This window comes from Phaenicophaeus curvirostris, chromosome 11, assembly GCF_032191515.1.
Source record: "Phaenicophaeus curvirostris isolate KB17595 chromosome 11, BPBGC_Pcur_1.0, whole genome shotgun sequence".
NCBI lineage: Eukaryota > Metazoa > Chordata > Aves > Cuculiformes > Cuculidae > Phaenicophaeus > Phaenicophaeus curvirostris.
Window position 1 is genome coordinate 15,361,498 of NC_091402.1, and position 25,373 is coordinate 15,386,870.

The 25,373-nt window shown below is 43.3% G+C and overlaps 1 protein-coding gene across 2 annotated transcripts in view; it reads right to left on the reverse strand.

The window, feature by feature from the left end:
- SETD5 (SET domain containing 5) overlaps positions 1-25,373 on the reverse strand; it is a 66,090-nt gene that overhangs the window by 18,036 nt on the left and 22,681 nt on the right. For both annotated transcript variants that reach the window (XR_011338208.1, XM_069865960.1), the window contains exons 2-16: positions 21,901-22,075; positions 18,000-18,105; positions 16,922-17,133; positions 16,543-16,601; positions 15,956-16,143; positions 14,624-14,662; positions 12,834-13,076; positions 8,440-8,588; positions 8,029-8,146; positions 7,478-7,587; positions 6,946-7,192; positions 6,660-6,740; positions 4,128-4,391; positions 2,978-3,298; positions 2,130-2,372 (exon numbers count right to left, since the gene is read on the reverse strand). Coding sequence is in view for 1 of the 2 variants with exons in the window: in XM_069865960.1 (XP_069722061.1) it covers positions 2,130-2,372; positions 2,978-3,298; positions 4,128-4,391; positions 6,660-6,740; positions 6,946-7,192; positions 7,478-7,587; positions 8,029-8,146; positions 8,440-8,588; positions 12,834-13,076; positions 14,624-14,662; positions 15,956-16,143; positions 16,543-16,601; positions 16,922-17,133; positions 18,000-18,105; positions 21,901-21,971 (2,451 nt within the window). In the remaining variant the exon portion in view is untranslated. The remainder of the gene's footprint in view (positions 1-2,129; positions 2,373-2,977; positions 3,299-4,127; positions 4,392-6,659; positions 6,741-6,945; positions 7,193-7,477; positions 7,588-8,028; positions 8,147-8,439; positions 8,589-12,833; positions 13,077-14,623; positions 14,663-15,955; positions 16,144-16,542; positions 16,602-16,921; positions 17,134-17,999; positions 18,106-21,900; positions 22,076-25,373) is intronic.

A 25,373-nucleotide genomic window follows, 5' to 3' on the forward strand; every position in this document is an offset into this window, starting at 1 on the left:
ATACTTTGGAAGCAAACTGAGATCATCAGCTGAGGCTTTTGGCACAGTCCTCAGTAGTTTAAGGAGGAGGCTGCTGGCAATCCAGGAAAATAGGTGATCTATTTCATCAGCCTTTATACATTAACCTTCCTGACTGAGTAGTCAGAAGCAGACTAGATAGAAAGATCAGATCTTGAGAGAGCAACATCATCAAGTTCAGGACCATTTCTAGACCTCAGCTGGCTGAAAAGGAAGTCTGCTCTGTGAGAGTTTTCTAAACATTCCTGAACATGAGAATCAGACTTTTTCTACACCTCCAGACTGTTCACAATAAAAACACTGATGGCTACCAAGCATCTTCCATGGAAGACAGGAACTCCTAGAAAGTGGATGATACCTCTTACTACGAACAGTTATTTCCTTTCAAAAAGTAGAAATCTAATAAATAACTTTCTGCAGCACCTATTCTGGACACAGAATATTTTGGCATTTTATTATTTAGATAATAGAACCAACTGAATTCTTCATATGATGCCAGCCTGGGAGAAACAAGATCGTGCCAGTAGACAGCATACAAGATTTTCCTACTACCCTGGAAATGGATGGGGAAAAACAGGACACAGCTCAGCACAGGCTAGAACAAACTGCCATATAAAGCCAGAAACAATCACTCCTAAAACTGCAGGCTAGAAAAGCAGGCTAGGGTTGTTCTAAGAAACAGAGTAAGTCACAAACTGAACACAAGTCTAAATCAACCTGTCAAAGAAAACTTTGTCATTGTACTGGAATGCACAAAATGGGTACAGGCTACAAGACACAGAGCAACTTTCTGCATTGAAAATGCCTTAGGTGTAACACAACATCCAGTTTGGGACATTCAGTTTCAGGGAAGATGTGGACTAAACTGAAGTCATCCATTGTGAGACAAGTCCATTCCCTCTTCAGCAATGATAATTACCATATGACTAGAAAATAGCCAAAACCAGCCAGAGACTGGAAGACTTGTTCCATGGTAATAGTTTTCACTGAATTGTGAGCTTGCTGGTTAGTTGTAAAACAAATGCATCAAGAAGTGAACTCAAAATGACTCTGATCTGGATGCTTCTCTCCTCCCTCAAAGACAGTTAAAGGTTCAAAAAAGCAGCTTGAACCTTGCAGTTCTCAGCTTAGAGGTGCACAGGGAGATCAGCCAGGCACATGAAAACAAACGTGCTTTTCGTCATACAAGTACCCATGAACCATCAAGAGCTTCACCTACAAAGGAAACACCCAGGAGAGAACTTAGCTTCTTTTTATATCTGCTTGTTGGTGCATAACAACAAATTGCCTGAAGGTGGAAACAGCAAAGTCCAAAGCTTCTCCCTAGAAAAACTTCCTCAAAGGAAGGCAAAGGACATGGTACCTGACTTTGAAAGCTACCAAGACTGGAAGATCAGAACGGATTTCCATAAAGTTTTTCTCAGGTAATCACCCACAGTCTCTGAGCAAAACAGGCAAGATGAATTCTGATAGAAATCTGAGCAAACTAACCTGAACTATTGTTTCCCTGCAGAAGAGTAAAAGCTATTACTTACTGGCCACATACCATCTCTGGAGGAACGCAGTCCTCAGCTGGGCTAAGTTCAGTCCTCCCGCAGGGCCACAAGTATCTGTTGCAGATACAGTCTATGATGCCAAAGAGCTGTGAGCTTGCTCTGGTGAACGGGTAAACTCAAAGCTTTGCTAAATAAAGGTTCTCTAAAGACAATGCATCTTGATTGAGGAATCATTCAATGACAACACTGTCCTATCACCACAATGCCAACCATCCTCTGACTGTGAAAGCAGAGACGTAACACATTCTAAGAGCAACAACTAAAACCCCTCAAATCACATATGCTGGGGAATAAATGGCCACTGAATATTTGAAAATACGTGTTTCTAAGAAGGGAGTCACAGAACACTTGTTCTGCCACAATAAGAGGAAAGACTGAAGCTTGGCTAGGAGAGGGTCAGCAGTCGTTGCCTGGAGACTGAATCGACACATCGTGCAAGGCCAGCTCAGCAGGAACATACGGAAATGGGTTCAAAGAGAACAAAAACTTTACAAGGGTGCCAATAAGATGCTGATGAGTATATAGCCCCTGTGGGTAAGACATGAGCAAACATACCTTTTTACAGGAGCTGTAAATTCCATCCAACATGAAGGGCCTTCGACGTCTCTCTGGGTTGAAAGGTGAACCAAAACGAATGTAGTGTTTAGGTGTGGTACAAATTAGCGGGGAGTGGGTGAGACCTGGCAACATATTTAGGGTAGTTGCCAAAACTGTTGGGTCTGTGGTAATGCGCAGAGGGCATTCAATGGGGCACTCCTGCTTTTCTGCCTTGTCGTTCAGCCACTCGGTAACAAGATACTGAGGGAGAAAACACACGTCAATTCAAGTAGCAGAGGTGAAGAAGAAAGGCAGTATGGCACAAAGGCATGTGGGGAAGCAATGCCCAGGTTAGCGCACATGCTAAAACCTCCCTCCTCCTCAACAGGGAACACAGCCAGGACTTCCCAACATCAAATCCAATTCTCATCTGTTGCAGGCACAACAACAGGTAATCCAATTTTACAGAAGCAGCTTGATTTTATGCTATATTAATCTTATGAGAAGGTTCTCCCAAAACTCAGTCTTCTTCAAAACCAGTTTCAAGCTACAAGCCTAAATGTATCAATGGCTAATTTATGCCCAGTGTGTGGCACCTGCCCACTAGCTTCTGCTTCAGTCTATATAGACTGGCTGTAAAGATCAACTGGTTTATTTTTCTGATCTCTGTGTGTACACAGCTGAGCAGACAATTCCAATCCATGACGAGGGCTCTTAAACACTCTAATTCAAATAATATAGTAAATATGAAGTTACATAATTCCAGCTATTTTGAAGAACTGTTTCCTTTGAGCCAACTTTTCCCCAAAGGCCACACAACCCCTTTTCCCACCCCCTCTCCACTTTGAGCACTCCATCATATTTACCTTTTTAGTTTTGGGGTACTTTACTGCAGCTCGATTAGACTGAGATCCTGCAGCCAGGATAGCAGTTGGGTCAGATCCCATCAACTGTCTGCCTTCTCCTGGACCTTCTACATTGCTGACATCTGTTGCAGTTACCAAGCTGGCAGTGCTTCCTTCCTCTGGGACAGCCTGTGTGAGTTCAGCTTGCTGGGAACTGGCTTGTTTCTGCCTTCTCAGTCTTTGTGCTGCACTGGTCCGGTATCGAGAGAAGCGACTTTTTGGTCGAGGCCTGGAGGGTTTTGCTGGACCTGGCTTGGTAACTGTTTTTTCAGGGACAGCATCCTACAACGCAAACTCTCATTAGTCTGAGAACCTCCAAGACTACTCTTTTTCTCTGCATGCAGGATCAAAGATTGAGATTTATTTATTGACACTACCAGGCTCAAAATCTGCTTGGGCTCTGTGTTGGCTCATAAGATGGATTTGGGGATCTTTCTAAAACACCTTTTTTTTCTGCTGAGTTCTTAAATAGGTCAACCAGAACATTGGTCTTAAGGAAAATAGCAGCAGTATGAAACCTGCCGCTTGTCTCAAGGTAACTGCTCTTACTCATGATACGAACTGACAGGTATCATTCCAGGCAAGTCTTCGAGCCCTGCGACATAATGGAAACATAGCAACCATAGCAGACTGAGCCAAAAAAATAAAAAAGAAAAAGCAAAAATTCCTTAATGACTGCAGTTACGCATTCAACTTAAGTTCACACCAATACACTGGGTGAAGAAGCTGGCTTGTTCAATTCAGAGAAGACTTATGGAGACATATTAGTCTTCCTACATCCAGAATGAAGACACTTAGGAGGTGCAGTGGTGCATCAATGTACACACACCAAAATGAGAGGTTCAGATCAGGTACAAGGCAAAATTTTTTCACCATAAGAATAGCCATGAATAGGAAGAGGTTTCCCAGAGGAGCTGCACAGTCTCCATCTTTGGAGGCATTAAAGGCAAGACTGGGTAAAACCCCAGTCAACTCATCTGACCTCAGAGCTAACTCTGCCTGATGCAGAATGGATTAGAAACCTCATGAAGCTCCTCCAAACCTAAACAATGTTATGATCAGATATGCCGAGTCCAGTACAAGCTATTAAGCAGTCCTATCTCCATCTTACCACTACTTGCGAAGACCGTCGCGTGTTCACCCCAGTATTGCTGTTACTGTTAGAAACATTTGGAGCAGCAGCACTCAGTGCTGAACTTGCATCTTCGGTTTCAGCAGTCTCTGGTTTTATCTCCTCCAGCTCAGGAGCTTCAGAATTGGTGTTGATTTCAGCATCAGTGCTGTTACGGTCTGATGGTTGCTCTCGTCTCCTCTTTCTCTTTTCCAAGTTTTCAAACATGTGCATGATGGCTTCTACCTTCCTGTCTTCCCGGGTCTAGAACACAAGAATAAACTCAAGTCAGCACTGCAAGTTATGCACATAAAGAGGAGGAGTCAAGGACAGATGTGGGATGTGGTGCAGGAAGTAGAACTCTGCCAAACAGCAATGACAAGAGCCAGAGAGGGGAGAGAGAGAAGCAGTTCTTTTCAGATGTTTGCATTTTTCAAGATGGCAAATTTCCCAGAATAACAACAACACACATGTTTTCATAGAGTAACTACAAGAACTAGACTTCATTCTTAAATAGGATCACTTAGACACTACTGAGTTATATTCATAAAATAGCCACAAGAAAATACACAATTTTGAAGAACTAAAAACAGTACAAAAGAATAAATAAGAGTGAAGAGATGACCTGGAAATAAACAGAGCTACCCACTAATAACCAAACATTAGAAATAAACAAAAGCCAGAGGCAACAGAAATAAATCTGTAATTTACAGCAAGTACAACACACCACATAAACGGACTAAAATGATCCAGATTTATTTCTTCCCTGGTGTCAGATCATCCAGCTCAAAAAACTCTTGTCTAAGCAGCTTACATAGTGCATAAGAAAAACAGAAAGTGAGAGAATAAAGGTGCAAAATAAAGGTATTCATTAGTAAAGTGAAGGGACAGGAAATCTTATCACCTAGCTGTGTCACAAATAATTGGTAATTATGCATGTAAAAGGCCCACTACGATAATGCTGCAGACACTGGCAAAAAAAGAGGCTGAATCAAGTGAATTTTAAAAAGTGGGGTCAAGTGCTTTCTGAGATTTGTCAGGGATGAGAAAGTATCTCGAAGCGCATAGCAGTACTCAATCACAGCAACCTGGCATTTAGCTTTCTGTTCAAAAATATTCAATACACACACACACAAAAAAAGAGACTGGGAAAACTATAGATACAGGTATTTACTTGGTGCCAAGTATAGAAAACCAAATCTCATTAAAAGAGATTAACTAGTGAGATGTCCAGGAACAGGGCTTATAGGCTCATGGGAAACTAGCACTTTACTTGATCTTCTTGAACTATACTACCCCAGAAACAGATCAGTTTCCCTGCATTAAAATGAAATCTCATCTCCAAGCTTAAAGCCAGTCTGATGGAAGACTGTTCTTATCCTAATTTCAATAAAAAATGAGCGCTTTATCTTGCCTGTTCTAAAAAATCCATGACAAAATCTAAGGATCTCCCTGCTAGATGCACTGTCTTAATATCTAAAGCATTCTCGGGAAATTTACACATGGAAGATCAGATTAGAGAAAGAGTGGTGATTAAGGTATGTGTTGAAAAAAGTAAAAAAAGGGATCTCCCAGCTCCAATACATTTGTTGGCTGGCAGAATGATAGGAGTGCTTTTTTTCCCTTGGGTTTTTGCTTGGTTGGTTGGTCTTGTTTGGGTTTTTTGTTCGTATTTTTGCTTGTTTTTATTTTTTTTTCTTTTAATTGATGAATTAAGTAGAGCTAGAACAGCTCCATTCAAATAAATAACATGTACTAAACCAGGGAGCAATCCCATATGAAGCACATGAAAGAAAAACCCAGCTCTACTCAGCACAGAAGGTGACTGAGAAGGAGCTATGAAGAAGTTCCAAGGGAACAAAACAATACTTTGATCAAGAACACAGATTACAACAAAATTGAATTGGGATACAAAGGGATTTCCCAATAATAAACCTAGTAAATTTTGTTGACTGCTGTCAATAGTGCTGTTGGTGGTAGTCTACCTCTCTTACCAACTTCTGCCACTTGATAACACCCTTTACCCACAAGGCAGTATGTTTATATTTTTCCCCATATGGGTTTATTTGCTCGGAAACCTAACCCAGAAAAATGGGTAAGTTTAAAGAAGAATAGGATTCTGGTTCATCATATGGCTCCATAAATTCTTCTACTGGCAATAAGGAAGGGCAACAGGAACATAAAAAGGGTGCAATTACTGTTTTTCAGTCTGGCGCTTATTGTCTCGTTAATGATACATTTTAAACTACAGAATAGCCCTGAAAATAACAGTTAAACCTTTCAACCAGGAAACAAACCCAGTGTGTACCTTCCAAGCTGCAGCACTCAAACATGAATCCTGTGATGCAGAGTCACCCTGGAGTTTTGGGAGGGGTTTTTTTGAGTTTGTTTTTTTTTTAAACATCGAATTACTGGAGACCACTGAGAGCTGGAATTTGTGTTGAAACAAGGGAATAACCCACTGGACCTGTTGGTCACTACATGAAGCAACTCCTAAGGGGGGGTGATACCCAGACTGAGAAAGGTACTTGCCCGACGGCTGTGGGCCAAAGCTGCCTGCTCATCTACAGGCTCCTCTTTCTCCTCCTCTTGCTTTTCCTCCTTGTCTGCCACCTGAAAGAGAAGCCCAGCCCAGGCTTAGTATGTCAAACAAAATCCAGCACTGTTTTAAAATTAACAAGATTCCCTTGGTAATCCAAGAGGCTAAAGGTGTAAAAAAGGAACAGAACTTGTGTTCTGAAAACCCTAGTGTTGTATTGGATCATATTCCACACCACCGAATGATAAAGAATGCATATAACACTGTCAAATGCTCTACCTCATTGTCACTGACTGCCGCAGGGCCCTCTGGAACTTCTTCTGGTTGTTGACTGATGTTCTCATCTGATGCAATGCCCTGTAGTTCCATTTCCAGTTCCTTTCGACGGGCTTTTCGCCGGCGTGTTTCTGCCCCAATCAGTGTGCCTAAAACAGGTGGAGGTAGGTGTTCTGCAGCATTTGGGCTACGCTTCTGCACAGGGCAATTCCGGTTCCCCTTGTGACACGCACAATCCACTTTATAGTTGCTGCTCCAAAACACAAACATAACTGGTGTCACTCTTCATTTCTCAACCCTTGTACAGAGACATTCAATGCATCTCCTACTAAACATCTCACCACGTGCCAAAGCAAGGACAGCAGGCTACCTTATGGCCTCTATTGGAGAATATGCCAGCAGAACTGGACAGAATAGCCGGAAAATGCAATTCAGTAGAAAACGGAGCAAAATGTAGAATGCGAGGAAAGGGCTGGAGGAAGATGTCCAGTCCAGGAGGGCAGTGGAGAGCTCCTGGGCGAGGTGAAGGACTCACCAGATGTTGTACTCATAGTCAAAGGCGATGGTAACCTCTGTGTCCTTGGCAATGGTGGCAACAGCATAGATACACAGGTGGATCATCCCATCAGCAATCACATGACGAACCTTGTTAAACAAAGCAGAGAGAAACTAACGTCTCCACAAGTAGCACTTCCCACTTCCAAGAGGGAAGCCTCCTTCTGCAAAGTAGCTCTTATCTATACCATGAATAATTAACCTAAATTCTCCACAGGGAAAAGCCTTCTTCACTGTTGCATCTCATCCTGTGCTTTTCTACTTACTACTCACTACCACCTGCTTAACTGCACTACCATTCTGCAGCCAAAGAAAAGCCATAAAAGAAACCTTTTCCTTCCCAAGAAAAAGCCTCTGGTCTCAAACATTCTGGTCTCACCTTCCAAGTATAAACCATCAAACAAGCATGAGACGCGGAGAATTTACCCCATTTACTGCATTCTAAGTTTGAATATTCTTAAAAGGGGAATGCACTAAACCTGTGGAAAACATGTATTTGCAACTATGGTGATGGTGAAGAGAGCAATTTACCTCTGCATTTGGAGTGCAGGAACGCCTGATGAACCTGGCATCATTACCAAAGGTGCGGGCATCAACACACATTTCAACGCCATTGAACTTGGAGTAGAACAGCACAAAGGGATATGGCCTGGAGAAGTAACAGAACATCTCAATCCCAAAATACCCAATTCCCACGGACTTATAGCAGGTATCCCTCACTCCACTGGAAGCAGTGCTTCCATCACTTCCATCACCACAGTTTAACAGATCTACTTCAAAGGGTTTGGTAGTCCATAAGCAGAGCATCAAGTTGAGATTGTTTATTTGAATTCTACGGATGGCACAGTTGACAAGCACCCTGCAAGCGTGCATTATCCCACAGAGACACTAGTCTCTCCGTGCCATGATGCTCTCACACTAATCACTTCATAGTACTCTTACTTTTTGAAGAAATGCCCATTGACCTCGAATTGCTGTCGTAACATAACCTTCCCTCGATACTCAATTATAAGGGTATCTAGTGCCAAGTCTCTTGCGGCCCTCAGGATCTTCCGGTGCTTCTGAACCCGAGTCACCCTTCCCAGCTGCAGCTGTAACAAAAAACAGAGCAAAATATGAGAACTTAAACCAGAGACTTCTAACTTGTGAAAAGCATTTTACCTACACGAAAAGAAATATTAATCTAGTAGCAACGCACAAACTCAGCCAGGTGAATATATTCTCTATTCTGCAACAGTTTAGTAATGACCAGTGACCTTGATCATATTTATGAAAAAGTAAAGAGCATTTATTCCTTTCCTTTGACAACAAGTCCCAAAAATCTATCAGAACAAGTATTTCAGTCTTACAGCTAGGAGGTATAACCAGACCTGTCAGTTGCTGCTAACAAGGAACTGTTCTGCAATTATGGCCACCTTCACAGCCAGAATAAATCAAATCTTCCCTAACTTGTGGGCTGTCACACATTCAGAGGGAAAAAACACAAGCTTTTCCTTCTGCAGAGGATGGGAAATTCCAGCTTACAAGACAGGGACTTAAGATAGCAATTCCTATTTCCATCCAGAAACTTCTCTTTATCTGCCTGCTCTACTAGTACTGTGGAACCTTTTTGCAACATGAAGAAATGATTTTTTAACTAAGTAGTGACAGTTTGTTGAGTGTTCTTTACGTAAAGTCTACAGCTCTATTACAATGGAACTGCACAACAATGTGTCTTGATAGTGCAAAACCACAACATTCTTTAAGCACAGACATTCAAAGGTGACACATTTTACGGAATAATGGAGGGGCTATCACAAGCACTACGGCAAGGAAAGACTTTTCCTGCTTAACAGGCTGAACCTCTTAACAAGTAAAAATTATGTGAAGATGACTGGCTGCCTCAGCCCAAGAGCTGTGCCTGCTCTTTCCTAAGCATGCCACTCACAGTGCGTAAGGACCCAGGTTTCACACTTCTCTGGACTGAATTGAGGCATAAGCATTCTTTCTTCAGTAAGAATGATGGTCACCTATCCAAATTAGAAGTAAAACACAAGACTTCACTAAAAGCAGGCTCTCAACTTTTCCTGATAAAATTCTCATTAGAAACAGCTACTGAGCAGTCTGCTCAAATGGATAAAAACCACATTAACTCAGAAGAGGCTCAGTCTGGACTATGACAGAACATATGACATTCTAACCTTGTGAAAACAAAGTTCATGCCTTAAAGCCGCAGTCAACACTGGGAGCCAAATGAAACCCTCCTTACTGTTCACATGAAAGTACTGAACCACAGGCTTCTTTTTCGTAGCAAAGTTGTATGTGCTCTGAATTAAACCTCTCTGGCATAAAGATGACTTTCATCGTCTTAATATGACATTGTTTTAATTTGCTGTTATAATCAGTTTCTCATCTAAGCTGGCCTTACACAGGACGGTGGACCAGATGACCTTCAGGAGTTCCTCCCAACCAAAGTTATTCTATTACTTCATCAAATTCTCTTAGTATCTTTCAGAGAGATAAGTTCATGTCTGGTAGCCCTCACTCTCAGCTTTGGCCCATGACTGACTTGTACTACTGTTCATCTGGTGCTGGAGAACAGCTTGGGGAACACAGGTGGGATAAAGTGGGGTGGTGGTGGGAGAAGGAAAGAGCAGCTCCGCAACTGTAAAACTTAAAAATGTCCGAGTTTAGGAAAATAGGAATGACCTCATAGCTTTTCTGATAAGACCTTAGCTCAGCTTGTTTTCATTCCCTGAATTTAAAAATATGAAGAGGATTAGCTGCCAAGCTTTCATGTGTGAAAAGAACAAATGATTTTATTCATGTCATAGGCTAGGGATTGCTGACTGCTAATCAGACAAAACTGTTCTGATATGTTGGCAGAGCAACATCTGCATAATACGCAGTGGCTTTATTTTATAAAGGTCCTTTTGCTCTTTGCTTCAGAGTGTGAAATCCATCAGAGGGTTGAGCACTAGTCAGCAATTATCAGAAGCAACAAAGGACAAACACTGAACCTGGGTTCCATGTGGCAACAGCAGGCAGAAAAGTGATTCACAGTTTTCAGTTTGTCAAGCACCTGGCAGCAACCAGCACTAAGATGATTTCTAAGATGGTTTTATTCATGACACCAAACAGCTTCATAATTTCCCGAGTTTCCCTTGCATCATTAGGACAGTTAAGTATTGGTTTATCTAAAATATTCCAATGATTAAAATCCTTCATCCTGCATCTATAACTTCTTCATCCATTTTTCCCTGCTCCTCCTAGTATGGGGAAGCTTTTACGTCACTCTTTCTTCTTTCCCCCTCTGTCTTTAAGAGGTACGAAAGGACTACACTTCCATTGTTGTTTACCCAAACCAAACAACTCAACTTTGAGAGTACGTAGAGCACATAAAACATTTTATTTTTATTCTTTAATTCTCTCTCCACAGTTTTCATGGACAGAGAAGTTATGATACACCGTCTTCTACACACAGATGCTAGCTGCATACTGACATGACCTTCCTGATTTTTTCTCTAGTTCGAAGTACCTATTTTCTTATCTCCCAGAAAAGTTATTTTACATCCAGTAATGATATCTAGTTAAAAGACAAATGATGTAAACCAAAAAGCCTTCTCAGTTTGTCTAACGAAGATGAAACAAATGAGCGTAAAAAGAATTTACAGCACAGGATGAGAGACCTCACACTCCACACCTGCACAGGCAACATCCTCACAACTCCACAGCCATCTGCTGAGCAGAGAAAACAAGGACATAAGGGCTGACAAGCAGCAGTTTGGGACAGCCTCCTGGTCTTCCCTCAGCATCCAAGACTAACTACAGAGCCATTAAGTCCCTTTGTACTTCCCCAGCATGTGGAATGATAGGCACCTACCTACAGCTTGTCTACAGTAACTGCAGATCACTATGAAGTTTTTGCAACTTTCTATCTCTTTGTTTCTTTGGGAAATATGCATTTGCAGTCTTCTGAGTTGCAATGCTGGCCACTTTTCCCTGTGGAAAAACCCATGTCTGTAGAGGGAAGGGAAGGGGCAAGAAAGCATGACAAAAGCAAGCACATTCATCTATGGTATCTTTTATAATAATCTGTGCTGCTGTACTCTATGAAGGTGATAAGTAATAAAACATATGCTGTTTCTTTTCATTTCAGGACTTCTCCCAAAACACCTGTGAAGGAGATGCAAGAGCTTACATTTAGACTCAAAAAATATTAAGATTTCTAGAGAAGTAGAACTTTTTCTTCCCTGGGTTTCCTCAGTTGCTCTCTTTAGGAAGGCTACTCACATAGCCAAGTAGAAGTGTTTCTCCCCAACCCCCACAGAAATCTTAATATTGCAGAACTAGAGGCAAGAGTGGAAGGAAGCTGAGTCCAAAGTCCTCTCCCTTACCAGCAATATCTGCACTCTGCCTGATGTGCTTAACCTACATGAAAGCAGAGGGAAAGGTGGGAGGAAGCATGTGAACTTCACAGAGCGGTGAGTCAGCTGATATAAACAAGAATGATTCAGGCACAAACATATACCTGATATTCAGGTTTCTAACTGTTGTACTTCTACAGAAGAAGTGCCCTACATCTGTTTTGGAATTTGTCCTTTTCACTTGTACCTATCTCCATTCCCCCGGACAAAGAAGCTCTATCTCCATTCCCTTGGACAAGGAAGCCCCTACAAAGCCTGAACTAAGTGGGAATGCTGTTCTCTGTTCCAAAAAGCACAGATCAGGTGAAAAATCAGCTGAGAAGAGTAGTGGGGTGGACATACACCACACAAGCACACCCTTTTCCTGTTTCTCCTTGTCTACATGCGCTCCGTAAAGCTGGCAAAACACCAATCATTGCACATCTAGAAAGAGAAAAGTTAGGGAGAGATCGTTCCCTAAAATCAATTGTAGTTGTGCCCTATTTGTAAGTTCTCAGAGTACAAATAATCACCCAAAACACTGAAATAATGTTGAAAGGTTCTTTAAAATAGCCTTCTACACAACATGAGCCAGGAAAAAAAAAAGGAAAGAAAAAAATGACAGACAACTCAGCTAGAAAGTAGGAAATTTCCTATTTGCAGCAAGTGATAGATTTGGTCCTGCCTCAAGCTGTTCAATGACCAAAAATACTTACAGTAAAATACCTGTAAGCCATATCACAGAACCGTAAAAACTATTCCCAGCTTAGCAATACCGATTTCACAGAATGCAAGTGTTTCCAAATTTGTCTTGGTACTGGCATCTCTTCTGTTCCCTTTTATATCAATGCCTATTGGTCTGAAATTTTATGACCAGCTCATCTCTGCCCACACCTTATGTCTAGAAACCAGAGGATCTGACCTATCCGACTTATGTGCAATGGTTCTTACCTGCATCTGGGACCCAATAACAGTATTATTGCAGGCCAACTCCGTCTTGTTGATTGTGTCTAGCATAGCAGTTTTGCCCACATATTCCTTATTAGAGTTTAGGTGACGCTCCAACAAGTTCTGTACATCAGCGCTGTACTGGTTAGTAAAGGCTTCTTCGTACTGATCAGTCCAGAGTCGTATTCGATTCTCCCACCCTTCAGCTGTGTTTTCATCCAATGCGTGTGCTTCAGAAGGGGAATTCTGCACCAAACAGCAAAGGGTGAATGGCTACCACACAACAGGAAAAAAACTATACACAGTGCTCTCAAAACAAGAATATGCTACAAAGAAAAAAAAGAAAATCGATTCCAAGCTAAGAAAGCATCAGTTACAAGGACACCTTTTTCAGAATTTGCATCCTCCAGAACACTGCACAACAGGGCCACTTTGGAAGCTATGGAGAACTCAGTGCAGGACTAAGTAAAACATCTTGAGAGTTGGTAGTTGGCACTGCTACACATAAGAAAATTAAGGTAGTATATAGCCAGAAGAGGTTTCTTTAAGTCACTTTGGACGACTAAACATGTAGATTAAAAAAGCAAAAGGACAAAGGCAAGTAAATCTCATGTAAGCTTGTCCTACAGTCAACCCACTCATGTCCAGTATAATGCTAGAAGATGCTAATTACATCTCAATCTTTGCAGTGACTGATCCCAAAATACTTCTGAACCCTTTAACTAAATAGTCACCATGGCTTCAGGAAACCAAATATAAAGCAGAGGCTAATACCTGGAGGATTAAAACTGCAAGTACTAAGCAATATGAAGAAGAGAGGGGCAAAATCAGGTAACCCATTTATACCATCTTGTAAGGGAGGGAAAAAAGAAATTCATAGAAAAAAAAAACCCTTAAGCTTGATTCTTTACTTGACAATAGTTGATGTAATTCAATCACTGATATTCTGGAGATCAGTAACCTAATTGCCTTCGTAAGGGACCGACACATATGTGACACTGAGGTATTAATGGCAAGGACCATTGAAGAACAATCATTATTTTCATCATATATATTAAAGGCATTAAGAGTTTTCATGTATTTTTACCCTCTCAATGCACTTGTGCACTATGGAGATTGGTGCATACAGACACACCACAGGACTGTCCTATTTCCTCTGAGCCACCTGCTAGAAGCCACCATCAGCTACAATACTGGGGTCAGACAGAATCAACTCAACTTTAACGCAGCCCCTGTGTTTCGAGGAACAGGTTTAGCTTGAACTGCAGGTTTACCTTTTTTGTCAAATAAAATATCAGATAGCCACATCTACCCGTATTGCAGAGAATCAGAAATAATATCATTTCACCCATCCCTAGTAAGAGGATGGAGAGAAACAAGGCAGCCCTGCAAGGGACTCTGAACATGAAACTTGTGTACTAATTTGATGCCCAAGTTCAAAATAGCTTTGATGCAATCAAATGCTAACTGACCTCACAGAAGACTGGCCACAACCAGTTCTACATCCCTCACATCAAACATCCCACTCCCAGGTGTCACGTATCAGTCATATCTCTTAGAACAGGCTGACATCAGCCTGCAGAATGTGATGAGCTATCTGAAGCAAAAGCAAGGTTCAAGGTGCCATTCCTGTGATACCCTTTTGAATAGGCAGGATTGCAGTGCATGGTAAGGCTTGGGATCATTCTGAGCTGATCCCACAACTAGAAATTCCCTGGGCAAACCAAAAGAGGCACAAAGTTATATGGGAAAAAAACCCACCATCATCATAGAGGCTTCTCAGTTCCACTCACCTTCATCCTCAGAGACTTTCGTGAGCCCTCTCGAAATGCCTGTCCCCCAAACAAGGTGAGAAAAAACACAAAACAAGAAGTATTATATAAACTTCCTCAGAAATAGCATCCCAGAACCATTCCAGATCTTATTCCAACAGACCAACCCTTCACAAAAGACGGCAAGAATTACAGGAAGACCAACACAAGAAGCAATGGACTTGAACAAAAACACTTCACAATGCAAATTCAGTGGAAACGGCTGAAAAGCTTGACAGCCAGGATTTCTCAACTACAAAGGCTCGCCTCCTACTTAGTAAAAATCTCAAGATCAAAACCAAAACTGTTGCAACCAACCCCACTTGCTTTGAAAGAAGAAAGGGCCAGCAACAGAATCAAGCTGGTTCACAACAAAAAAAAAAAAAAGAAAAAGAAAAAATAAAAAAGAAAAAATAAGACTTGACATGGGTCTTGCTCTCAGTCTTCGATTTAATCAGCGCCTACCAGAAGAACTTCAAGGGAAACCTAACCTGCAGAAAATCATGGTAGAGCTAGCAGGTGATGGAAAGAACCAGCTGCTCATACACTTGCATTCCAATATAAGCAATCCAAAATTATTTCAGTCCCCAGACTGTCACAAACAAATCAAATCATTCCTCAACAAATGTTCATCACTACCTGTATCGTTTTCCACACAGGCCCTGTATCTGTCCCCAAAGAACAGTAACAAGAAGCTCTGCAGCCCAGATTCCTTAACACAGCCTGCTAAGAAATGCCACACTCTCTTCATTTTTCACTCCATTCACAGACCACCCCCTTTGACACAAAGAGACTCCAAGATCTATTTCCTCAAATCTTAATCATAGAACGGTTTGGGCTGGAAAGGCCTTCATCCAGTTCCAATCCCCCTGCCATGGGCAGGGACACCTTCCGCTGCATCAGGTTGTTCAAAGCTTCACTCAGTCTAGTTTAGTAGTGGGCAGGTATGATTTGATTCAATTTCAAAGGTCTTTACCAATCAAACAATTCTATGATTCTACCTCCAGGAACAGGGCATCCGTGACTTCTCAGGGCAACCTGTTCCAAAGGATGGAGCAGCAGGGAAAACATGCAAGTCCAAGCTCTAAGCACGAAGGCACAGCATTGGGAAATAAGGGTGGAGCTTCAGTAAGGTAATTTTTAAACCAACAGCCACGTAGTCTAGCAGGTCACAAACACAAGGCATCAGATTATTACACTAGAAAAAGCAATACCTTGCAGGACAAAAGTTTCCTGTCTAGTGCCAGCTTGTCAACCTGATCTCGACAATACACCACATAGCACCTAGCAGCAACCTTGTCTCTCTCCACATACCTTGATCTTTTTGGCCTTTGGAGCAGTGCGAACTTTTTCCGTGCTCCTCTTCCTCTTCTTAGGTTTGCTTCTACGGACGCGGTTGACAGTCAGCGTGATGCTTGTAGGGGTGTGCTGCGTAGCTGTGTACAGCACCGTAGAAGGAGATAGCTCCTCATCCCAGCTCTCAGTTGCACTGCTGTCCCCACCTATAGAGAAGCACCTCGTCAGCAGGGCTTTTATTCATCTCAAAGACAACAGCTTACCCCTGTGCCCATTTTCATTAAGACAACTTGATGACCCTGGATAGCTCTTCTCTCAAAAAACTACACAACCTCAGTCTTCCCACTCAGACTGGGAGCAGGTCTCCCAAACTTTTGATATCTCACAGAATGGCACCGATAAACGTTTCCCTTTTCTGTTCACAAGATAATCTGATTTTTCCCAGAGCTAGTTGAGGCAGAAGCAGAGTTAAAAATCCCAATGGCTGGGAGGCAAAGAACGTTAGCAGGCACTGATCACAGTTACATGATTACAGCAGCTAAAGCACAAATGTCTTGCAGAAAGCACACAAGTCACTATTATCAGAATTACAGCCTCATGCTCACCTGACACGTTGTCCTGCTTCCGGTGGCGGAGTCTGATCACCTTCCCCCTGCTCATTCCTCTGCCAAAGGAGAATGCACAATTGAAGCTGGTTTGTAGGAGTAAAGTCACTTGAAATTCAACAGGATGTCACAAGATGCGTGCCCTCAGTGGGGCCCAGGATGATAAGAACATCGATTTAACATCCTCATCTCCACTCCTGGTGCCACCAACACTTGTCAGGCTGACAACGCAAAGGAGGAGGGTCAATACTAGGTAAAGCACTGGAAAGAACGCTCCAGTTAGCAAAAGGAAGTCTGTCCCACAGCCCAAACGTGACACCGTTTGATATGAGTAGTGAACACAAGGAGCAGTCTAGATCTGCACTGCACCAAAGCTTACCTGCACTTTTCACACTTCAGGAGGAAACCATCCTGGGAGACACCGCAGTGGCACCAAGTGGGAATTGATTCTCCTTCTGAGGAGCTCTCACTGTCCCCAGAGTGCTCCTCATCAGGTGAATGCAGGCCGTTCAGTTCTGCACGAGGTATAATGGTCTGGACAGGAGGAGAGGCTGGTGGCGTTGGAGGAGGAGGGGCTCCATAATTATGATCCTGAAAACAAGTATTTGCAGTACTACTTTTAACGTGAAGATATGATGCCTAGAAACTGAAGTCTCAAATCTACAGTTATTTAACAACTGGTGCAAAACAGTAGTTTGAATTCCTCCATCTACAAGAAGGTAAAGCAACAGCTCTGAAAGATGTGAATGGTTTTCTTCTGCAGCAAGGAATAAAATTCAAAACCCGTGAAAACAACTAGTCTATTTCAACATTAACTGTTGTACTGCTAATTATCGGAGATGACATTGGTGGTCAAACACTGGAACCAGTTGCCCAGAGACTAGGAGTTTTCGCCTGTTGAGATATTTAAAACCCAAGTGGATGCAGTCCTGGGCAACCTGCTCAAGCAAAGCCAGCTTGAGCAGGGGAGCTAGATTACATGATCAAGAGGTTCAACCTCAATGACTCTGTGACGTCCTGTTCATCCCATAGTTTCAGGCTATCCTTCCACTCTTCCTAACTTGTTCCTTGTATCTTATAACTACAAGTTACCAATATGGAAATCCGCACAGTTGAAGCAAGTACAAATAGTGCACAATAAAACCAAACGGAACATAAAATTACCATCAGGGAAGTATTATATATTCATATATATTCACACTTAATTCATATAGCTTCATTCAGTTAAAAAATCTATCACCTAGAAGACTAATAAAGCTTGCTATAGAGTATGCAAGACTGCACAAACGATAAACACACAAACGCAAACTGTATGGCAGAACTCAGCTGTAACTCAGTGATCCCTAATAAATAAGCCAAAACTCCTAAGGTTTAACAGGAAAAAAAAGCTATGGAACAAGAAGAGAAAGAGTAAAGTAGACAGTAAAGAGCTGATTCACTGCAGAGAGAGTACTCACTGCGTAAGGCAGCCCGCGATAGCTGTGTTTCTGGGTGGCCCCATAGCCGTGGTTGGAGTACACATTCTTCTCACTGACAGCTGGACTAGCTTCCACAGACTCTGGGCTGCAGAAAGTGCCAGAAGTAAAACCCGTCAATATAACATCATTTATTTTAGTGCCAGTATTTCACTGCTCTTTTCTAGTCAACACATGAGCTCCAAATGAAGAAACTTCATGAAATCGAGGTGTTATTATGTGCTTCACCAGGCATCATGTGTGTAGAAGTTGTACAGGATGAACCTGCTTTCAACAGAGAGAAGCAACTGGGTAAGGGCCACCCTGGATAACTCATTAAACTGGGTCTCAATCTAGGAAGTTAAATAGATAATTAGCATGTAAGAAGCTCAGTTTCCTTATAGTTGAGGAAGTTGGATCTAGTTCAGCATTCACATCTGAACTCAGCCAGCCTAATCTTAAAGCCATCGAACAGTACTGCCATATTACCTCTGCAACAGCTTATTTCAAACAGCAGCTAAGCAGCTCTCCTGCATCTGTGATTGTTTCTCTCTCCCTCAGACACTAATTGTTAGCTGAGTCCAATGTCCTGTTATAAAGTCTGCGGGAAATGCGCAGCTATCCTGACAGCAATGACCAGGAGTTGGAGATTTCCTGTTACAAAGAGGCAGCAAGATTCATGACCTGAACAGAGAGTGACCACAGACAAATCAGACTCGCCCTGTACTTTCTATGCAGCAACATGGAGTGCAACGTGCTGAACGGGAAATTTGCTGCTGAGGTACAATGCACTCTTCCACCACACGGTGGTGAAAAAAAGCAGCTAAAAATGAAAGGTATATCCCTTAGCAGAAAGCTGCAGAAACCTACTCTGAGAAGGGACAGCTGCAATTCAATGCAGGGAATGTTAGATAATGAGGCTACAGACAGAATCCCAGCAAGGAAAGACACTGTCTGATACAAGCAGGAGATACAAGTCAGCTAACCTCTGCACAGACTGGAAGCAGGACCTGTACTGGAATACGTATTACTGAATCTGAAATCTTCAAAAGTGTAGCAGAAGGAAGAACAAGGAAGAAAGAAAATGGAAAACTTTACCTTGGACCTCTGCTGCTCTGGTGAGATCTTGCAGGATTCTCAGCGGGTCCTACATTGTCAGCATGAATCAGGCAGTACTCAAATGGCCAGTGGTCACGCGTGGGGCAGTGGTTAGGCACCACCCAAGAACACTAATCCCTGTGCCCTTCGGACTTCCTACTAGCTCTTGAAATCTCTGCTGCACTGAAGTTTGCCCCACCCTGGCACTAAAGCTGATATACTCTCCAACGCACCAACCTTCAGAGCTTCTGGCTTATTCTGGGATAAGGTGGATCTGTCTTTGCAATAAAAAGGAGCAATAATTCACTGTACGAAGAACTGCAGGAAGTAGAAGACCTTAAACTACACAAACCCCACTTTGGTAGCTCAGGATTTAAGAGCATGACATGATGAATTCAGTTCATTTTCAATGTAACTACAACCAGCTAAATTGTCAAAAGCAGGAGATACAGGTAGTAATACCTCTCAGAGGACATAATTCTTAATAAAAGACATTGTGCAGAGCTTGCCACATAATCCAGCCTTGCTGGATCTTTGCAACAGTCCTTTAGGGCTGCCAGATTGGTACAGAGTTAAATCCATTCAGGTTTAATCGTATTTTCAGAAACAATTGTAGAAGGAAAAGAGCCTAAACAGCCTAAGCAGCAGATCCATTCCCCTTCCAAGCCACCCACATTCCTAACTACAGTCAGCCTGGAATATCAGCAATGCTGCTTCAAGCATTAGCCATAAAACTTCAGGATTGTTGGTGCAACGGTGTCCAAGGGCAACAACGCTGGGGCCCACGCTTCCTCAGCAGCAGCCCGCCAAGGAGCTTCAACAACTTCCAATATGCAGTCAGACTAACACAGCAAAACTATTCTGCAACCTCTGTTTCACCCTCAGATAAACACAAACAACCCTTAGCACGTTCACCCACCCTGTATCGGAGGCCAAGGGAAGATGTTGAAGCTTTTCCTGAAAAGAAGGGCAGATAGTTTTTCTTTTTCCTTCCCACTGCCTTCATGATGCACACCTTTGAAATCAATCCCTTGTAGGAGAAAATAAGCTCAAGTCCCCCAGACTTCATGTATCAAACTAGTAGAGTTTCAAAGGAGAAGTGGAGGATAGCCAGACTCACCAAGGGCACTTCAGCAGTAACAGTGCATCAATGCAAAGCCTGGAGAATAAAGTCCTGATATTCCCAATTTTTAAAAAATTGAGAAACCAATTCAGAAATCTTCAAAAGCCATTTCTCAAAACACTCTAGTCCAGCCTCAAGCTGGACCTACAAATGTTTTACAACCAGGGAAAAAGAAATTGCTTTGCAGAAGGTTTACAGGGAGTCTTTTTGATACTCAAATATCAAGGGATATGCGTAGATATATCTGTCTCTCCTTTCTACCATGCCTAGCTCTGAAAGTGAAGTGCTGAGCACATGAGTAAACTATTTAGCACTCTTTCTTCTGTCATAAACAGTTTAAAATTCCTGCATGTTGAGTCTTTAAAGTGCTGGTGTGGGAGAAGCACAATGACAAGCAATACTGAATGTTAAATCTTGAAAAGTGAAGGTTCATATACCCACTGCAGATGAGTGACTTACTAGATTCTGGGCTCTCATTTAAAGAAAACATGTAAAACTATGGACTTATGGATGGAATGAAGCATCACGAAGAAGAATGCTCAGATGGGGACAGTGCCAAGACAGACAATGAGGAGCATTAGTAGTCTTGCAGAGAGTGCAACTGTGCAGCTAAACTCTGTGCATAGTCAAATCAGGGCAAGATGAAAGAGAAAAACAATGATTCATACCATAGCCCACTGTTTTCTCAGCTCAGAGCTGAGAGAGTCTGGAGCAGTATCTGTTCTACACTGATCAATCTGACACGCAGGTATTTGCACAGCAGGTACCTTTAAATAATATATGGGGGAAATCTATCTCCAAAATGCCCTCTTGTACACTTTTGTAAAGAGATGCAACAGTCCATATTTCAAAGAAGGGTACAGGAAAGCAGGAGGCAGAAGTACACAGAAATAATTTGAGCCCTTCCTCTTGCTCCCGACAAAAACATAGCACCATCTGAGCTGCCATCATTCTAACAAGGGTTTTAACAAAAGATCACAATGCAATAATTTCTGGATTTGAAATGTTTCTGATTACTGCAGAAGCAGAGCCTTTTAAAACAAATGGTAAGTCCCCTCCTACAGGCCTCAGAGACAGGGCTGTGGCAAAAGCCCTGCCCAGGGTCCTGTGGCGAGGACCCAGAAGGATTGCCCACTGAGGTGTGCTTGTAAGAATCCACTCAAGGGCTGAAACAAAATAAAGGTGCCTGCACAGGCTAGCACTGTCTGATTTCTGGCCAGGCTCCACAGGGGTGCAGAAATCAGTCACTTAAGATTCATATTGAGTTTGAGCTAGCAGGCTCTACTGAGAGAGAGGCTTAGCACACTGACCTCTCATAAAACTCTGCTTTTGGAAAAGGAGCTGGCTTGTACCTTGCCAACATTAAGCATGGGTACAACAAATGCATAACTGCCTGCACTTGAGTGTAGGCTTACTAGCCAAGCTGCTCTAAACCCCATGGTTGAATGCCTCAGACTGTCGGAATTCTCCTTTTCCCCATCTCCTGTGTCAAACTTACCGAGTTCCATTAACACTGCATTTGTTAAACACTCAAGAGTCTGTCTCTGCATTCATCTCTCACACAGCCAGCCGCCCAGCATTCCCTCTCTCTCGCATGGAGAAAGTGCTGGCACCGACCCTGCAGCCCCACTCCAAGGCAGCCCGCTGACACCCTCCCCTCCTCCTCCATGAGGTAACACTCACTCTGATCCTGCAGCCATGTCGGAGTAGGACGTATCTGGTGTGGTGACTCCCAGAGGGATTGCAATGCTCATGACGCCCGTCGGGGATCACGGAGTCCAGAGGGCAGCGACTGGCCGCTCCGAGGGCGGAGAGGAGCCGCAGAGCCTCGGCCAACACGTCACGGACATGGGGAAACCTACCGAGGGAGAAACAAAGCATTGCATCTCTGTTACAGGATGACATCTCCCTGTACACACCTAAAGAAGGCTTCACAGCAAAAGAAAAGCAGAAATACATTTCCATCAGTGACATGCTGCATTATTTTTACACACGGGGCCAGTGAAGAGGCAGATGGTAGTAGCTGGGGGAAGGGTGGTTGCGTTTGTTTGGTGGTTTTGGTTTTTTGGTTTTTTTTTTACAGTCTCGGACTGAGAGGCAATGAGCTGCTCTGCCATAAAGCCAATAACAACAGTTCTCCCCTCCCCCAACTAAACTTAGGACTAATTATCAGATAAGCAATCTATTAGCTCCTTCCGCATATAAGCAGCAGCTGTCACCTATCACCCACAGCCCTTCATCAGCCTTCCCTAACTCCATCCCCAAACAAGTTGCAGGGAAAGCCCCATCTGGGAGGACAATGAGACAGAGCCGAGGTGGACTGAGCAGAGACCTCTCGTTAGATTTGCATTCACTGGGCGAGCACAACCCGCAGAGCGGTTATCTCTGTGCTGCCGATGCCCTCCCCTTGGCAAGCGAGGCCCGTCCTGGATTCTGCACCAATTACTCAGTCCAGCAAGCCCAGACACAGCGGGCCCCGACTTTCCGAAATCCCAGCTGACACCTCCCCGCGGCAGAGCCACGTCAGATGTCTGGGCGCTCGCACATAGGCCACTCGGATGAGAAAGACGGCGGGGCCATTGGCTCGTGTGGGGAGCTGAGGTGAGTCAGGGTGGCATCATGGGGCGCAGCCGCTGGCTGTGCTGGGGCCAGCCGGGAAGCCCAAGCCCAGGCTCCACCTTCCCTGCTGATCACAGTGTTTTGCTATGGCAGCCAACGAAATCGCCGAGAAATGCAAACTTCCAAAGGCTGGACGGCAGCTGGAGGTGAAACGGGATCAGCTCCTCGTTATGTAAATAACCCCAATAACACAGAGGTTCATAAAGGAGCTATTATTCTATGCAGCTCTAAAGAACCCCCCTGTGATACAGAGAAAAGCTGCATTTCAGCACATAGCAAAGATAGCTTCAAAATCAAAGCAATACAGGCAACAATTTAGCCATCCTCTTTGCTCCTGGAACATTAAGGGCAGCCTTGAACAACTTTCCACAGTCTTTCCCCCAGCTCTGGCAGCACAGATGAGCCAGCCTGCCCTTGCAGCCAGCCGTCACGTGCTCCTCGGCACTTTGGGGGCTCTGCCAGCAAACCCTCCTGGGCTACAAAGCGGCCGGGAGCCAAGTTTTCCTGTGGGTAGCGAATTTCTCACAGGGAACTGCCTTTGCACACCACAGTCCAGCCATTGTTTAACACATAGAAACCCCAGAAACACAAAACCACACACTCTCTATGAGGGCAAATGAAGGAGAGGAGCGTCAAAAAAAGTTGAAATGACACACACTGTATCACCTTTTCCTGTCTTAAAAAGCAGGCCGCTTCTCTTAGCACAAGGAAATATTTACCTTCTTCAATATACATCCCTAAGAGAAATCTTTCTCATAGTATGACAGGCATACAGTGAACTACAGAAGCAACACAAAGATTTGTAAGTGGTCAGTGGCAATTCCCTGTTATGCCCCAAAGCAATGGTCTCACAGGGAGGTGGGAGATGAAAAGAAAACAGGCAGGCCTCTGCCCACAAGCAGCTCAAACCCAAGACAGCCCAGGTGTCCTTGAATGTGTTTTTTGGAAAAAAAGAAAAAGGACCTTTAGGAAGCATGTCATTTGTTCTTTCTCATGCTTGTGGCTGACAGCAGATGAGACAAATTGCTGCCCAAGTACAGCTAAAAGCTATGGACATCAATCCCTGCTTCAACCCAGAGCCACACAGAACTCTGACAAAAGGTTAAAAGAAATGGGACTGCTTTCTCACTGTCTGAAGCACCCTTCTCCCTTTTAAGGGACATAGAAGACTTTCCCCCACACTCCCTCCACTAATATTTTTAAATACTTGCTTTGATTCCCCTCCCCCAACCCCGATCTCCTGCCTTTGCCATGATCATACCCAGCTGGCAGCAGCCTGAGATTTCATCAGGACAAATTCCAGCCTCCTGCCTGCTTGTGACTCAGCAGAACCCAAGGATTTCAGGTGTGGCTTCTGGACTCAAGAGTCACGGTGTATCTGGTCAGTCCTGGGGTAACTGGGACAAGTTTTCAGCCACTTCTCATAGGAAAACCTCTTTTCATCAAAGCTGTACAAGCAGAGACTGTTTCGGGGCCACAGTAACTGCCACTTTTGGGAAAGAGATTACTGGAGAAACGTGAAATACCAAACAGAACAGTTAGACAAGGCAAATTCCGGTCCAGTCGCTTCTGTGTTGACCCAGCAGTACTTGCCTAACCATCACCCGTGCTCAGATTTTGCTGTTTGTTGCTGCTGTTTCATGCCTACTTTCGACTCTGACCATGTAGCATTGGTGAGACCAATCTCAAGTGCCCTTGTGTTAAGACCACAGTCTGGTCTTCATGAAAGTTGGCCTGATAACACCCAAAACTTCAGCCTGCACAGAAATACTGGAGGTGAGATCAAAGCATTCACCCACTGAACTGGATCATTTCCTGTCTATACAATCCCCAAGCTCCCTCCTACCTCTCCCCCCCAAATATACAGCTGTATCAGAGAAAAAAATCACATGAAGTTCTCTTCAGTGCCACTGAGAGAAGTTTTTCTAAAATCCGAAGTCTTAACGAAAATTTGATGAGCTTCAGACCACAGCACAAATCTTCCTTCTGATACAATTCTTGAAACCAAACGGAAACAGGAATTTTGATGGCTTAACAGGTAAACAATATTTTAATGGTTTCAAAAATGCAGGATTTAAAGACTTCTTTTCCCCCTCACATTTGGCATCGACATTCCTTCCTCCTTAACCAGTCATACCAGTATAAAGACACGTGGTCTTCCCCAACACCATCAAAACAGCCCAGACAAGCACCCACTTGCACAGCTACCCCAGCACTGGTATCCCTCATTCTCACTCGGCACAGGTCGCGCACCAAGGGACTCGCCGACCTTCAGACCAAAACCTTAAATGGTTGCCATAGCTAAAATGGAAATATACACGATTTAATTATTTCAGGTAACATCCTGTATTGCCGGAAAGGACTGAAATCAATCTAAGCTGGCCAAGAGAAGGTTAGGCAACACCTGCTATAACACTCAATTTAATTTTTGAAACCCTGTTTAAGATGCAGCAGCCGCAGCGCTGCACTGGCTCGCTTCCACAGCCACTGCATCCACACTACAAATAAAGCAGATGCAGATTTACTGCTGGAAACTC